Consider the following 15,626-nt stretch of genomic DNA (forward strand, 5'->3'; position numbering starts at 1 on the left):
ATGTTGTGTAGGGAATTAAAAATACTTAGACAACTAATTTTTATGGATGATAACTTGCTATGTCAGGCTCAGTAACTTCTTCCACAAAAAAAAGTACCTTAGAAGTGAAGTCTGGATTTCAGAGGCAACATTTGAAACCCCTAGCAGCTTCAATGGGAGTTGTGGATGCTCTTCATTTCTGAAAACCAGACCCCAAGTGCTTCCATTTCACACTTTGATTTGAGTATCCTGGCTATTGTGTGGCAAGACAGCCAAGCAGCGTATAAATGGTAAGGCACAATGTTCTCAGTTAATCAGCACTGCTATGAGAGAAACGAAGGGGTTCGTAGAGATGTGGAACGTCTGAGGATTCCAAACGAGTCACAAAACCTATCCAGGTTATTTCAGAGAGAGGTAAAAAAGCTTAACTAATTTATGTTCTAATACACATTTAAAAAATCAACAGGTGATTAATACCCCAATCCTTGGAAAGCCCTTAGTAGCTGTGAAGTCACTGGAAATAGTCACATACTTAAGTTATAAATGCACTTAAGTACTGTACAGGGTCTTTTATGAGTTTTAAATCTCCTCTCATAAAGGAGGTTCTCCAGTCTCTTGATCTCCTAGTAGCCCTTTTCTACATATTCTAATTTAAATGAAGTGCCCAGAATTGTGAACAACATTATAAATGAGATCTGACTGAGTTGTACAGTGATATTCATATTTCACAATCTCAAATGAAAATGCCTTGCCTGATGCATCCCAGATTAATCAGACAATGTCACGTGTCTGCTCTTTCAATACTCTGTCCCTGGTTTCCAAAGCCTAAGTTTTGCCTCCATCTGAGATATGGTAGTTTCCACTACCCTATCCTTGTTCCCAGTAGATAATCTACGATTACCCTCATGTATATCATTTACTCATTGATTATCCACATGTGATGAAGTATTTGTGTAGCAAGGAGTGATTGTCAAACAAAGTTGTTGGTGGCTAATATGTTCATATTGACAATGATAATAGGCAGGCCAAAACGACCTACGTAGTTTTGAAAAATTAATCCAATTTTTTTTTTAAAGTAGGTCTTAAAATTAAAATGTAGGTTTACATTCGCTCAAATCCTTTTCATTGTCTAGTATTTCCTAATGCTAATATTTAAATACCGTGTTTTTATACAGCTCAAAGGTTTTTTGATGGTGCTGCTTTTAAACTCATTTATGGTGCTTTTGTTTGGATTAAGTTTTGAAACCATATATAATATGTAAACATAATGCTCATATATACTATTTAGAAGTAGTTCAAAATAGTTCATTATAACATATTGACTATAAAAATATTTACCAATGATAGAGTAGAAAAAATGTATTTGGTTGAAAAATGAGCTTGGATTTTTATTTTGCTTTTGCAATCTGTTTATCCAAAAAAATTCAACTGAGATGCACCTGGTTTTCTCAGAAATCCTACTTCCTATCCACCCTGTCCACTGGCTGAAGTAAGGCAGGAGATGAAGTGACTTCCTCAAGCTTACTTGGAGGAACCAGCTCAGCCAGGATTGACATCTGGGCTAAGGCTACTAGTCATTTCCAGTGATGTGAGATCGTGCCTTCCTTCCTTTTTCTATAAAGGAGTTTCATGAAATCGTTTTTTACTGGTAACTTCACCAATAAAGGTGAAGAACCTCAATTCCAAAGAAGTCTCCAAAATGTGCCCATTTTAGTTCCAGATACATTTGTTTACATGGAAGAACACTACAAATGGGGATGTTGTGAACCCAAAAAGTATGAGACCCTTTATTTTAATGCATTAATGTATACCTTCAGCTACTGATACCTCTTCCTATTTGGGGAAAAACTTGTATACTGATGTACTATTTAGCACACAGATGTTTTCCTGTAACAGTTTGCATTGCTAGATGTTATATTGGTAATCCTTTTCTTTTCCATGATTTAAATTAAGTGCAAGTATTTTAAGTTTTAAACCAACTAATGATGCAGCACTGCCTGCCTTCTTACATACACCCTTTACTACAGATGCCATCTAAACAATTGGCTTATATACATTATCACCCATCATGAATATGTTGGGATTTTGCACACTACCTGGCCCAACACTAGAAAATACCATTAATGGATTCAGTGCTCTCTATATATCAACGGTTACATCACATTTAAACTGGAGAGGGAGCTCTCAGCACTCCAGACTGAGATGAGGGCATGCTCTTCCTATGTTGTTCATATAGTATAATATATTTTTAACATTTTGCTCTTAAATGGTGAACAACTTCTGCATGGGTCATTGTACGCAATATAGGTACACACGTGCCACAAGCAGGTGTCTGTGAATATGGAGAAGGCACATTCATGACTCCCCAAAAATTTGTCCCCGTGCTGCACAGCTCTGATCTGAAACAGACCACGCAGGTGTAGAACTGGGTCCAATCCACAATATGAATGGATCTAATCCACATGTCTGGAAAAGGGAACAGGTAAGTCACACTGAGTATATGCATCCTGGTCATATCTCCCACTGCAGCTGGGGATGCATAGGCTACTCCAGCCCCAGGGCAACAAGAACATCCCAGGTTGCTCCATCTTATGCAAATTGGGAGGGGGAGGGGATAAAAAAAAACTCACTACCTTCTCCAAAGAGCTCGTTAAGCGTGTTTAAAATATTTTGTTGGGCTTTGCCTTTCTCTGATCGCTGTTGAGATTGAGAGCTTCTCTGCTAGATGAGGCCTTGTCCAGCCCTCTGCTTATCAGTTCCATTTTGGGACCATCTGTTGTGAATGCTAAGTGATAACCAGCAACGTTAACCCCTGGATGTTAGGCAAGCATTGTCACCTCAGCAGCAGCTTCCAGTTCCACCACTGCAATAGTTTCCCTGAAGGAGGGAGGTCTGGTGGGCAGGTAAGTTCCCCACAATCACTTTTGATTCAGGAGACTTCTAAGTCTGCCAAGGACCCTGATCCAGAAATGGGCCGTAGGCCAGGATATGGTCTATGGACAGAGCTGTAACAAAGACTGTTTTAAATCAAATTAAATCAAATACCACCTCTGATAGCCTTACAACAGGAACTTACAACAGGAACCAATCCAGTCTTCATATTTGAATGTCTGCAACAGGACATCCAATTCTTCACTTGGGTGCTCAGAAAAGCAGGAACAGCTAGCACCAGCAACAGCCAACTTGGCATCAAATGCTACTGTGAATGCAACCAAATGTGGAAGTTAAAATCCTAATTGGATGCAGGTGTCTGGGTGTGAAAATTAAGCCAACAAATGGATTTTCTCTTTATGATTTAGGGAACTCAGTTGTGGAATCAGGCACACAATTTTAAAAGTGTGAGCAACACATAGCCAGTAATTTTAAGTGTATTCCTGAAGGTGAAGGGGAAGTTATTGATACTTAAAAAATGTTAACAATATCAATCTGCTAGAAATCTACCCTTTGGTGTTACAACTCAAGTTTTGTTCTCTGTCATCTCTTGCAGTTTCACTGAGGTTGACTGAAACTGTGGCATGTACGGTATGAAAGTTTTAACAGAAGTTTCATATTTAAGGTTATTTTTGATAAAGGGATTTAAATTAGAAGAACTATCCTGAAAAAAACCCAGGTCTTTGAATACATCATGCGTGTCCAGTTTAGGCATTACTCTGGAATTCTCCGTTAAAAAAATGTCGTTTCCTTTTTTTTTGATGGACGTTAACCCCAAGTAATAAAGGCTCTGCTCAGGGCTGTCTCCATCAGGAAAGGTGTCATCCTGGTTTGAAGGTTCTGAAAAGCCCTCCGAAGAAACACGGGAAAGGGAGAGAGTTTTGCTGGGTTGGCATGGATGTTGGTCAGGTAATACGAGTAACGCGTCATTTCCCACCTCCCAAGAACTACTAGAAAAAGGGGCAGTAACTAAGGAATCTTCACCTGGGAAGCATCCAACAAAAGAACTACTTAGATTATTTTGCTGTTCATAAAGCCCATTTGATTTGGAGTTACTGATAATTGTAGCATATTTGATGTTGGACTGCCTCGTATCTCCTTCCTTGACTTGGCCATCATGAGACTCCCCAGATAAACTGTTACTATTGAAATGGCTGCTAGAACAAGCAGAGTCATGCTCTGAGTCTTGAATCTTTGTGAACACTGAATTGACTGCGAAAAAATCTTGCTTGTCTTCATTTTTCAGAGCTTTAGCAACACTGATGTCTTCCAATACTATTTCTGGTTCCAGTAGAAGAGGCCCAAATGACACTGCTCCGGGATGCTTGATAAAAAGGTGCTCAAAAGTTTCAGGCTAGAAAAAAAGACATATTTTAGTGCTCATCTCTTATTTAATGGCTATATTTCCAATATAAAGCTACTGTACTTAAGAACCACAGCTGAAAAGTAATACTGTATCTTTAAACATAAAAGTACACTTTTGAAATAAGAAAACAATGTCTGTTCTCTTCCTGCGCTTTGCATGAAGAAGTGGAGAATGGTGACAGGGGAAACAAACACATGTCCCAGGTATATAATGCCAAGTGTTTAGTAATCCAACCCAAGAAACAAAATACTTAAGCAAAGATTTGACTTGAAGAATAAGCAGTCCAATTAATTTCCATTGTACGTATTGTAACATATACTTAAAATTAAATACATACTTAAATGCTTTGCAGGCTCATGCCCTATATTCAACAAGATGTCTTGGTATTTTCTTTTAATTGCATGGACAATTCAACACATTAGAGAAGAATCAAAACCACTTACTAACAACTGAAATAACTTTTCCTATTTTTAAGGTAAAATTCTGCCCTTCACAACTTTTAGAAATTCAGTCTTTCAGTAATTCCTGTGTGAATAAAGACTGAACATCTGTCTACCTAGGCACACTTTTATTTTAGCTCAATACAGGGGTGGAACCAGAATGGCAGTCGCAACACACTTTGACTGTGCCACGTGTGAGCTCTCAGTGCAGGGTGTGGTTGGAGCCCCTGTTTTCACATGGCTCTGAAGCACAGAGGGTGAGTGCTACCACTGCCACTAGTCCTCTCCTTTCCCCTACTGCTGAATTCAGGGGGAAAGGGAGGAAGGGGAAGAGTGAACAGCAAATGTTCATCCCCTGGGTCAGCTCACTAGTGACAGCTCGGCAGAAGCCCCTGCTGACCAGGCAATGAGTTCACAGCTCACTGCATGTGCATGGCGCAGCCAAAATGGGAGGCTACACCCTTCTGCCCTATTCCTGGATCCATTACTGGGTAAATACACCCATTTATCACATCATAAGGGAACACAAACTGTATATGCATGTTTAAAAAGGCCACGGTATAAGCTGATAAAAGGAAATTCATATTTTTATTTGTATTTAGCACTAAGAAATGCTCACTTTAAAATGTATACCGCCTAATGAGTTTAATTATGACAAATCAGAACAGAAATAGTTAAGAACGTCGATTCTGTTTATGTTAACAAGTCATACAGATGATATATCACAGCAGGAAATCTGTCAAAGCAACTAGAAACGTGTCAAAAACTTTGCTTGGTACGTGTTGTAAGAAGATATGGTACTAATGTACCTATCTTAAGCTATTTTTAAATTAGACTAGCCATCAATAGAAGCTAAGGCCATGATTTAATAAGGTATTTAAGCATGTTTCCAACTTCACTAGGGGTACTCAAATACCTAAAGCCCTTTGTGTGCTTAGATATCTTGCTGAACTGAAGCCAAGCAACTGCTTTGGCATGGATTCTGCATTGCTCACACACTCAGAACTCTCCTGGTCTTCAAAAGTATTAGAAATAGTCTGCATTTAAAATTAGGAAGCTTAAAGCTGAAATAAGCTTTAAGCCACTGCTACAGTGTATATACCAAGCAATATATTTAATTTATATTGAATGTGACTTGATGAAGTGCTTCCCTCTTTATGGCAGATCATCTCTGAATTAAGGAAGGAACAAAACTTCTCCACTCAGTTTAATATCTTAAATCACAAACAGTGGCTAATGTAAGGTACTTGAAAAAAGAAACCCCACAGTGGGCATCTGTGGTTAACCTCCCAGCAGAGAAGTTTCTTCCCCACAACAACTAGCTAAAACACAAGGGTTTAAATCATTTTGCAAAAGAGCTCCTTGTTCCATCTACTCTCATGCTAGTATAACTGTAGTTAAGGATGTCTCTACAAAATCCCATCAAGAATATTGCCTACAAACATATCGGATTTAAAAACAGAGACTTCATTTAGTAAAGGTCACCATCTGCTGAATCAAAACACATTGCTTAGTAAAACATGTTGGATATTTAATCAAATACAATGTACATACAATCTCCTGAGGAAATGTAATACTATATAAAGTAAATACTTACAGAGAAAGATGGGTAAATATGCTCGGAAGCACTCTCTCAATGTGTGCACATCATATGGTTTGGGCAAAAATATTTTTACAGCAGTCAACATAATTCCATGAAACCAAAAGAAGCATTCATGGGCTTATGCCATTGAGAGTACAATTAATTGCACTCATTGGCCAGAAACTGTGAGGTTTCAAAATATACTAAGGACCTAATCCTGCCATCCTTTGGCTCTGATCCTGCAAAGGCTTACACATCTGCTTAACCTTGTCAATGGACAGACATGCATTTCTAGCATGACAAGTGCTGCAGCACTTTGAAGGGCTACCAAAAAGGTAGTTGCATGAGGCACAGACAGAAGTGCAGAGCCCTCCAGCTGGAGCACTATAGCCACTGCAAAGGCATCTGACAACATGCTCTTTAGCCAGGCAGCAGCTTGACCCTACTTCTTTGCTCCCATCCACCCCACTGGAGCTCCCTCTAGGCCTGGGCTGTCTGAATGGGACCAGAACTAGGTCCACCCACAGCGGGTTTTCAGCTCTGGTCAGTGCAGGCAAGCCCAGCACCAGTCCCATGCCAACAATCCAGTCTCAGGGGGGGCCACAATCCCAGTCACTGCAAGCAACACAGGCCCCAGTCCTGTATTTACAGGAGGTGCCTGTACGTGACTGCGCAAGCTGCTCCAACGCACTGCAATGACAGCGCATCAGAGCAGACTCAGTTAATTGAGTCTGCTGGAGTGTGGTAATTACCACGAGACCGTAGTGGTACAATGCACAGGACAGACATTACCTGTGAGGCTCCAAAATGTAGCACTAAAGAGAAGTTCCTGTTTTGTCCAGGAACCACTTCTGTAGTGCTACAGGGGACATCACACATCAGTCCCTTCGACTACTGTAGCACTACGGGGCAATTACAGTGCTAGAAATATAACATCTATCCACACGTTTCTGCACAGTGAATAATCATATTGGCTTCTATGGGTCTGCACATACGTGTATAAATCATTGCAGGATCAGTGCTACAACTCAGCTGCAAGGCCCACAGCATTAGGTGCTATGATCCAGTCCCACAAACGTTCATCAACATGCTAATCTTTAAGTATTTGAGTAACTTCACTGAATAACTTATAGAATTACTAATGGTCTTAACATTAAGCTTATGTAAGTTTTTGCAGGATTCCAGTCTAAATGCAGGATTTACTGATATTAAGCTGTACTGCATATGCACAGCTTTTTGTACTGCACAGCAAGGTGGCATAAAAGCAACTCTGATTTCCTATGCAGCACCGTGTGCTTTATAGTTACACGGATAATTCTTTTTCCCTTAGCTCTGGACTCAAAAGAACATGTAAATGTACAGTTATGTCATGGAGGGTTTTGTCAGTTTGTTCACTTCTGCCAGACTGATTTAGATTTGTAATTTCTTTGAGTGGTATACAATAATTAGGTCCATAGCTCCAGATGCAACATGCATGTTCCATGAGCGCATGTTAACTGGGGTCATGATAACTGAGATGAGTTTCCCTTTTTAAAGGTAACTATATTAAAGAGATTCATAACAATTTCTCAGCAACTCGCATCTTCAATACTCCCAGCAATTAACAGGACTTTGTGCAAAGCCCTGCAGCTAAGTGTATTCCAGACTTGTAACTTTTTTGCTCCTTCGGTGGAGTTATTTGGTTCAATGGCTCTGAACAAAACTCACTGGAGCTTACAGACTTCCACAGAGATCCATAAGTTCTGGACCAGGCCTTCTATCATAAATTCCTTGAACTTTTTGAAGAACTTGATGTTATTCTTTGCATTCTAACCATACTTTACCATTTAAAACAAAAATAAAAGAACGAAAGCTGTAAATAAGTGTTAGCTGTAAGCTGGAAACAATGATTAATGAAGATTATATTAAGCAGATTTTGCCATATTAAGACCAATACTAGTTTTTGTTTCTTATTTGTTTCTTATTCCCTGGCTACAATGATCTAGTTGGGAATGGTCCTGCTCTGAGAAGGCAGTTGGACTAGATGACCTCTGGAGGTCCCTTCCAACCCTAATTTTCTATGATTCTATGATTTTTAAAGTCTCCCATTAGATTTTGACTGAACTGGCTCTGTTGTGCAACTACATATATTCAGACAAAATATGCACATGGTCCTTTTAATAGAAAACCAAGGCACAACAGACACAATTATTTCTGCAAATCTTAAAATTATGCGCTCAGATGCACATACACAGCGGTGGATGACCTTACTAGGAGCCACATGCTGCTCTAAAGGCCAGACTTAGCCTCCTTGATACGCCTGCAACTCCCAAAGCTGTCGTGTATTAAAATCAGGTTAGTTATCATGCTGAATAAAATTACCAAAAAAAAAAAAGAGAGAAAAAAATGCAATGAAGTTGGTAACTGGGTTTGAAATGCAGGAGCCCCAGACCAAACATTTCTGCTTCAACAGCCATTTCCTGTGAAGTGCGGGGCACTCTTCTGCTTTTGAATGCTAGGAACTGAAAGCACTAAACCCTTTGCAAGACAGAGCCTTAGTAAGCAGGTCAGTAAATATTGTGGAAATGCAGTGTAAAGCTTGGTTTTCTGCCTACAAAGTTGGGTATTTTGGGGAGGGCTAGGGAGTGGGGTTTTGGTTTGTTTGGGGTTTTTTGGTCTGGTTCAGTATGGGTAACAAACTTGGCTCTGGTCTGATTTTGCATGGGCATTTTATGTATTGAATGAAACTACTTCCAGAACTAGTTATCTTTAAACAAATCAGCATTGTATTGATCTGTTTCCTGTCTTCTGAATGTAAATAGAAAAATCTTCTAACAACTCTGTATATGAAGCCTGGGAGCTGGCACAATGGTTCAGCAGGCAGTGATCATGATTAGACTTCAAAGAATGTCCATTCTCTGTTTAAATGAAATGAAATAAAATAAAAAGATGAGAAAAGAAAACTTCACTGGGAATGAAAATTAATAGCTAAAAAAAATTAAACAGAGTTTCTGTCCATCAGATGCTCTCTCTCTCAGAAATAATAATCCTGAATGTAAATTATGTTCTTAATGATTACACAGTAAGTGTCAAATCCTGGAACTGAGAGAAATTTTCTGCTGCTGCAAATTAGTACTGGTCCATTTAAAGACCAATTTATCACTGCTCAACTGAATCGATCTAGGAGAGGCAAATTACACCAGCAAAGAATTTGGCCTTGCATGTGCACATATGGCACCCATTGATTTCAACACGTATTACATCAAAGGGCCATCTGTTTGCTGGATTGCTCTTGATTTGGCTCTGCGATTATCTGAAGATCTAAACTTCCCCTACATTCATTCAAACCAATTTGGATCTAGCATTTTGGCCTCTCTCAGACTGACAACTTCATACAGCTGAAAACAATGGTTGCATTACTACTCTCAGTGCTTCAGAACTATTGTAATCGACTTTTTGGATAACACCTAATGCCGAGTTTAACAAAAAAAAATTAAGCTCCACATTAGGGTTTATAAAATATGAAGCCACAGGAAGAATACAGGGCCACGGAAACCCATACCTTCTGAAAATTCACTCCTTGTGCCCAGGAACAGTTCTTGGGGTTTGGAACATCCTCCCAAAACAATTTCTTCATTCTGGAATATGGAAGGCAATTATTGATTTGGTTCCGTGCATGCACATTGTACAAAGGAAACAACTGTGAGAAGTACCAAACTGCTCGCTATTATGATAGCATAAACCACACCAGCTAAGGAATTGCTTCATTTTTATTTAAATCTGCGTGATAATTGAACATCCTTTATGGGCAGATTATACGTATTCTGGCCAAACATATCAATTGGCATAATCAAGTTTCAGCTCTAGCACCTCTGCTATTATAATCCTGAGCTTCAGTTGAAACCACCAAAATGGCTAATTATATACTGGGTAATGGTTTTGTTACGTTGGCAGATGTCATCACAAGTTTGGCTAGCACCATTGACTTATTTCCATTTACTATCTCAAGCATGGTTCTTCAAGGCAAATTATTATACAGCACTTATACTATGTATTTTTTTACTATTCACAGGTGTCTTGAAATGCTTTTCATAGTTTAATAGTTTCTAGGGTTGGAAGGGACCTGAACAGATCATTAAGTCCAACCCCCTGCCCTGGGCAGAAATGAGTGCTGGGATCATAATACCCCAGCCAGATATCTACCCAACCTCCTCTTGAAGACCCCCAAGGTAGGGGAGAGCACCACCTCCCTTGGGAGCCCATTCCAGAGCCCGACAGCCCTAACCATAAAGTAATGCCTCCTGATATCAAGTCTGAACCTACTCTCAATCAATTTGTGACCATTATTCCTTGTTATCCCAGGTGGTGCCCGGTGGAACAGAGCTTCATCTACTTTCTGCTGGTCCCCCCTGGTGAGTTTATAGACAGCCACAAGATCCCCTCTCAGTCTTCTCTTGTGGAGGCTGAATAGATTCAGGCCCTTTAGTCTATCTTCATAGGGCCTGGCCTGCTGCCCCCTGACCATGCGAGTGGCCCTCCTCTGGACCCTCTCAAGGTTAGCCACATCCCTCTTGAAGCGTGGCACCCAGAACTCGACACAGTACTCCAACTGTGGCCTGACCAGTGCTGCATAGAGGGGAAGGATCACCTCCCTGGACCTGCTTGTGATGCATATGGAAGATGCATGACAAGGTGGGGTTAGCCTTCCTGACCGCTTCCTTGCATTGGTGGCTCACGTCCATCCTGGAGTCAACAATGACTCCAAGATCCCTTTCAGCCACTGTGTTGATGAGAGGGGCGTTCCCCAACCTATAGGTGTGTTGCTGGTTCCTCCTCCCTAGATGCAGCACCTTGCACTGGTCTGTGTTGAATTCCATTCTAATCTCATCTGCCCACCTCTAGATCTAGCTGGATTCTGTCCCTCCCCTCCAGCGTGCCCACTTCTCCCCACATCTTTGTCATTAGCAAATTTGGACAGCATGCTTTCCACACCCCCCTTCAAGTCACTGATAAAGATGTTGAATAGCACGGGCCTGAGGACTGAGCCCTGGGGAACTCCACTGCCCACATCCTCCAGAGTTTCAACAAACCAATGCCAGCTAAAACACCACTCTCATGGCTTAGGCCAGCAAAGCACTTGGATAAATTTTATTTAAAATATGAATCTTTACTATTTTCTGGGGCTGATATTTCCTTTTGAGGAGAGGGACTACACACAGTGTAAAATAGGGCATAAGTGGAGTTTAAGTGATACCCAGACCTCACCTGGCTTCTGTGCATAGAGCAAGTGTCATCCACAGCATTTTCTGCATTTACCAAAATGATCTTGAACAATAAAAAACCTTGTCTCACCCAGTCATTTTATAGCTATGAAAAGTGGAGTCCCATCTCTGTTGAATTAACCTTGACCCAACTCCCAAATAAACCAACCAGAAAAGAAAAAAAAAAACCTCTTTCATTTATTTCTATAGCAGTTATTGCAGACTTTTAATAAAGACAATTATAATATATTGTAACAAAATTTGACAATCAGCATTTTACCAACCCCAAATCACTTTAGGGAAGCATCCCCATTGCATAGATTCAAATGGAGAGAGTAATGGCTTAACTCAAAGGCAGAAAATGTACATGCTCAGGAATTTTCATTTTCTAGTGCCATGTTCAAGCAATACAGTATTTCATCTCTCACAGAAAGCACATCCATATAGTTATGTGGGGGTTGGGAGAGACAAACACAAGTCCTTAACTAGATAGAAAGAATTCTGTAGGTGTAGTATCATCTGATAAGGATATTCAGAATATTTTTTATGAAAATAAATTGCATACCTTTGGTGCGAAATCAGCAGCATGCCAAGCAATAAAACCGAGGATAAAATAACTATTGGTAGAATCATATAGAGCCCCACATTGTTCTGTTTTTCACTCTCATCTGAAAATAAACAGTATTAGTCTCAAACATTTTGCAGTATTTCTCTAGTCATTAGCCCCAACTTCCATACAATTAAAAGTGTCATAAATAAAATGTCTTGCTGAATGATGAGTGTATGTACAGACTAGAAACAAAGCTTTTAATAAGTTAAATGCACTTAAGCTAAAGGTAACAACAGTTACTGTATTTACTCTAATCCAAGATAAAGTTTTTCCCTCCCCCAATTTAACTAGGGAAAAAAAGCCCCTCATCTTGGATTCAAATACAAGAGGGGGCAGGCAGCTATGTGGCTCCACCTCCAGCCTTGATCTGTACTCCCCACTTGCCCCCAGCAGTCTCTGTCCTCTCTGTGCCTGCTCCACCCTTCAGCCTTGGGCTCCCATCTCCTCCCCCACACAGCCTCTGGAGGGTAGGCAGGGAGACAGAAGCTGTGGAAAGGGGCGATGGGGAGAAGAGGCAGCAGGGGAGTAAGTAGTAAGGGGGACAGGTGGTAGAGGTCAAGCTGCTTGACCCTCCCATCACTTGACCACCACCACCACCTGCCCCTGATCACCAGCGCCACCATTGCTTTCCCCACTACAGTGGTGGGGGGGACAAATTTAAGGTAAAACTCCAATAATTAGATTCTATACTTATAAAATTATAACAAATTTATACATTTTCCGTGTATAGAATCTAATTATTGGTGGGTCTTAAATTCAGGGTTGTCTTGGATCTAAGCAGATATGGTAAGTAAGCTGCATTATACACCAACGACCCTTATCTTATGTTCAAATTTACACAATGTAAAATTACTTTAAAAGCCCACTTATTTTTTGTGTCTCAGTGGGTGCATTTTAGACTTTCATTAATGTGGTTTAGGTAATGCACACTAAATTTAGTACCTCCAGGCACTTGAACTTAAGCGGGAGCACTTGAACTTAAGCTCGTTCAACAAGCTTTAGTCCAAGTGCCCCCCACTGCTATTATGAAGTTTAGGGACACGGAAACACAATATGCGGGAGTCTGCTGGAGCACGCTCCAGCAGGCTCAGTTAATTGAGTCTGCTCCAAGGCACTGTAATTACAACGTATTAGAGCAGCCTCCTAGCACGTCTACAGGCACCCTTCATTGTGAGGTACTAGCAAAAGACACATTAGTTTATTTTAATGCCCATTAGCTAAAGAGCACATTTTTGGTGATGCTTTAATGTTTTGTGATGCTTTAATGTAGATGCGCCCAATGGTAAGTATCCATTCTCCAGTCTTATCCAGGAACCTCACCAGGGCACACTAAACTATGGAAGCATTTATAGACTGAGGAGCCACACTATACAGGATCCCAAAGTCGCCTTAGTGCCATCTATATACATGCTTTTCAGTCCCTTCCCCCATCAATTCTGGCAGATCTTAAAATTGAGTAGGGCTCTGTATAAAATGCAGGAAGACAATCTGGCAAGGTTGATGAGGTACAGCACTGACTCCAGCAAAACTGTTTTCAGTGACACCAACTGATGATTTGGACCATTGTTTTAATTGGTATGATATCAACACTTATCGTTCTGTTTCTCATAAAAATCAGGATTTAAGAAGTTCTGATCTAAAGGGAACTTGTAACAAACTGCTGCTTCATAAAAAAAAAAAGATAATATCCTATAGATCACCTTTGATGAATTGATCTGTTGTTTTAGGTTTGCCTACTCCTTCAGGAAAGATAGGGTACAGACTGAATTGGTACTTCTGAATAAGTATAAAGTGATCTGCAAAGAAAATAAGATTTAAAAAAAATTTAAGTTCCAGTGTAGTAATATGATTAAAGGCTGACCTTTAAAGAGGCTCCGATTGTATACAATAGATCGTACAAGAAAGGAATGATCTTTTCTGGCCTAATCCTTTTAATTTTGGATTTAAATGCAGAGCTAACAATTTATTTTGGATAGTCTAAGATATTTTTTCTCACAGAATTATTGGCTTTTCATGAAAGATTATAAAATACTAAATAGTAAAACTTGTTTGGTTCTTGAGTAACCAAATATAAAAATGATATATGTACAGGGCAGAAAATAGATGAATCACACTTTTGGCCAACTCCTGCATGGTAATGACATGCCAGAAATTTGAACTGATGTAATTGGGAGTAACTCTACTCAGATGAGTTCAAATACATCTGTGTAAAACAGGCTCCCATAGAGGTAGGCCAGGTCTGTACTTAGTATGCTGCATGAAGGTACCTGCAGAGCCAAACCAACTACCGTATTTTCTCGCATATAGCCCACACGCTGATATAACCTGTACCAATGTATAACCCGTGGAAAATTGTATTTTTGGAAAATAGTCCGTGTATAGACCGCACCCATGTATTCCCCGCACCTGATAGTGTCAGTACCGGGGGCGACTCGGTCCCAGCAACTCGCACAGTTAATCAAACGGGGTAAAAAGATGATTGCAATATCAACAATGGGCCATAAACGAACAAATTTCACCATTGTGCTAGCACGCACCACGAGTGGTATAAAGTTAAAACTGATGGTTATTTTCAAATGGGTAACAATGCCCCGAGAAAAGATCCTAAATGGAGTTGCAGTTATTTGGAATAAGAAAGGGTGGATGAACGCGGATATAATGAAAGAATGGACAGAATGCTGTTTTTGAACACGGCAAGGCGGGTTTTTCGCTCCTAAATCTTTGCAATCATATCGTCATCATCCAGTATGTCATATAACCTGGAAATACTATTGAAACAATTAATGCACTTATTAACTTCTGCTACATTTGTTTTTGCATAAATGGCTCTGCATAGCCCGCACCCTTGTATAGCCCGCGCCTGTCCGTCATGTTTGTAAAAACGTATATAACCTGCGGACTATATGTGAGAAAATATGGTAGTCTGCAGTCTCACTGGATGCAGTTACCAATGAATCCACAGACTCATGGACCAATGTCCACATGACACGGAGCAACACAGAGGACCAGCGCCTGGGTTTGAACAGAGATAAAGACCACTTGGCAGTCTTGTATCAGTCAACATCATTAACTCTATACTGGGCTCTCAACTAATGGGCAAGCTTTGCTCTACTGGATCTTACACACAAGCCATCAGAAACAAAGATAGTGAGGGGACAGATCAATCACTTTAATTGCGCCAAAGTAGAGACAACAATAAGAATATTATATTTTCAGGTACAAACTCACCATAAATATAGCATTTGCTAATATTTGGAGGAAGATGCATCCATTTCATTCCCTCTTCTTCATTGAGGTTTTTCCATTCAATAACAAAAGATTTTATCACGTAAGTTGGAGGTGAAAGCGTCCATGTCAAAATTACACAACTGCTGTTTACTGGATAGGCTGCAAGTGATTGAACCGTATTCACTGGGGGGAAAAAATCCAAAACAAATTTCTAAAATGTAATTAGATGCATTAAGTACTGACCGGGGGG

The 15,626-nt window shown here is 40.1% G+C and overlaps 1 protein-coding gene across 6 annotated transcripts in view; it reads right to left on the reverse strand.

Moving 5' to 3' along the window:
- Nucleotides 1-11: 11 nt before the first annotated feature.
- The window catches only part of LEPR (leptin receptor), a 78,811-nt gene continuing 63,196 nt past the window's right edge, over nt 12-15,626 (reverse strand). For 5 of the 6 annotated variants that reach the window (XM_025212548.1, XM_025212550.1, XM_025212545.1 and 2 more), the window contains exons 15-19: nt 15,377-15,559; nt 13,849-13,944; nt 12,104-12,206; nt 9,840-9,915; nt 12-4,264 (exon numbers count right to left, since the gene is read on the reverse strand). In XM_025212548.1, coding sequence (XP_025068333.1) covers nt 3,437-4,264; nt 9,840-9,915; nt 12,104-12,206; nt 13,849-13,944; nt 15,377-15,559 — 1,286 coding nt within the window. In that variant the 3' untranslated portion in view covers nt 12-3,436. Of the gene's footprint in view, nt 4,265-4,295; nt 9,196-9,839; nt 9,916-12,103; nt 12,207-13,848; nt 13,945-15,376; nt 15,560-15,626 lie in introns of those variants that run through there. The other variant, XM_025212551.1, reaches the window with a different exon arrangement.

Source organism: Alligator sinensis, unplaced genomic scaffold (genome assembly GCF_000455745.1).
Source record: "Alligator sinensis unplaced genomic scaffold, ASM45574v1 scaffold982_1, whole genome shotgun sequence".
Taxonomy (NCBI): domain Eukaryota; kingdom Metazoa; phylum Chordata; order Crocodylia; family Alligatoridae; genus Alligator; species Alligator sinensis.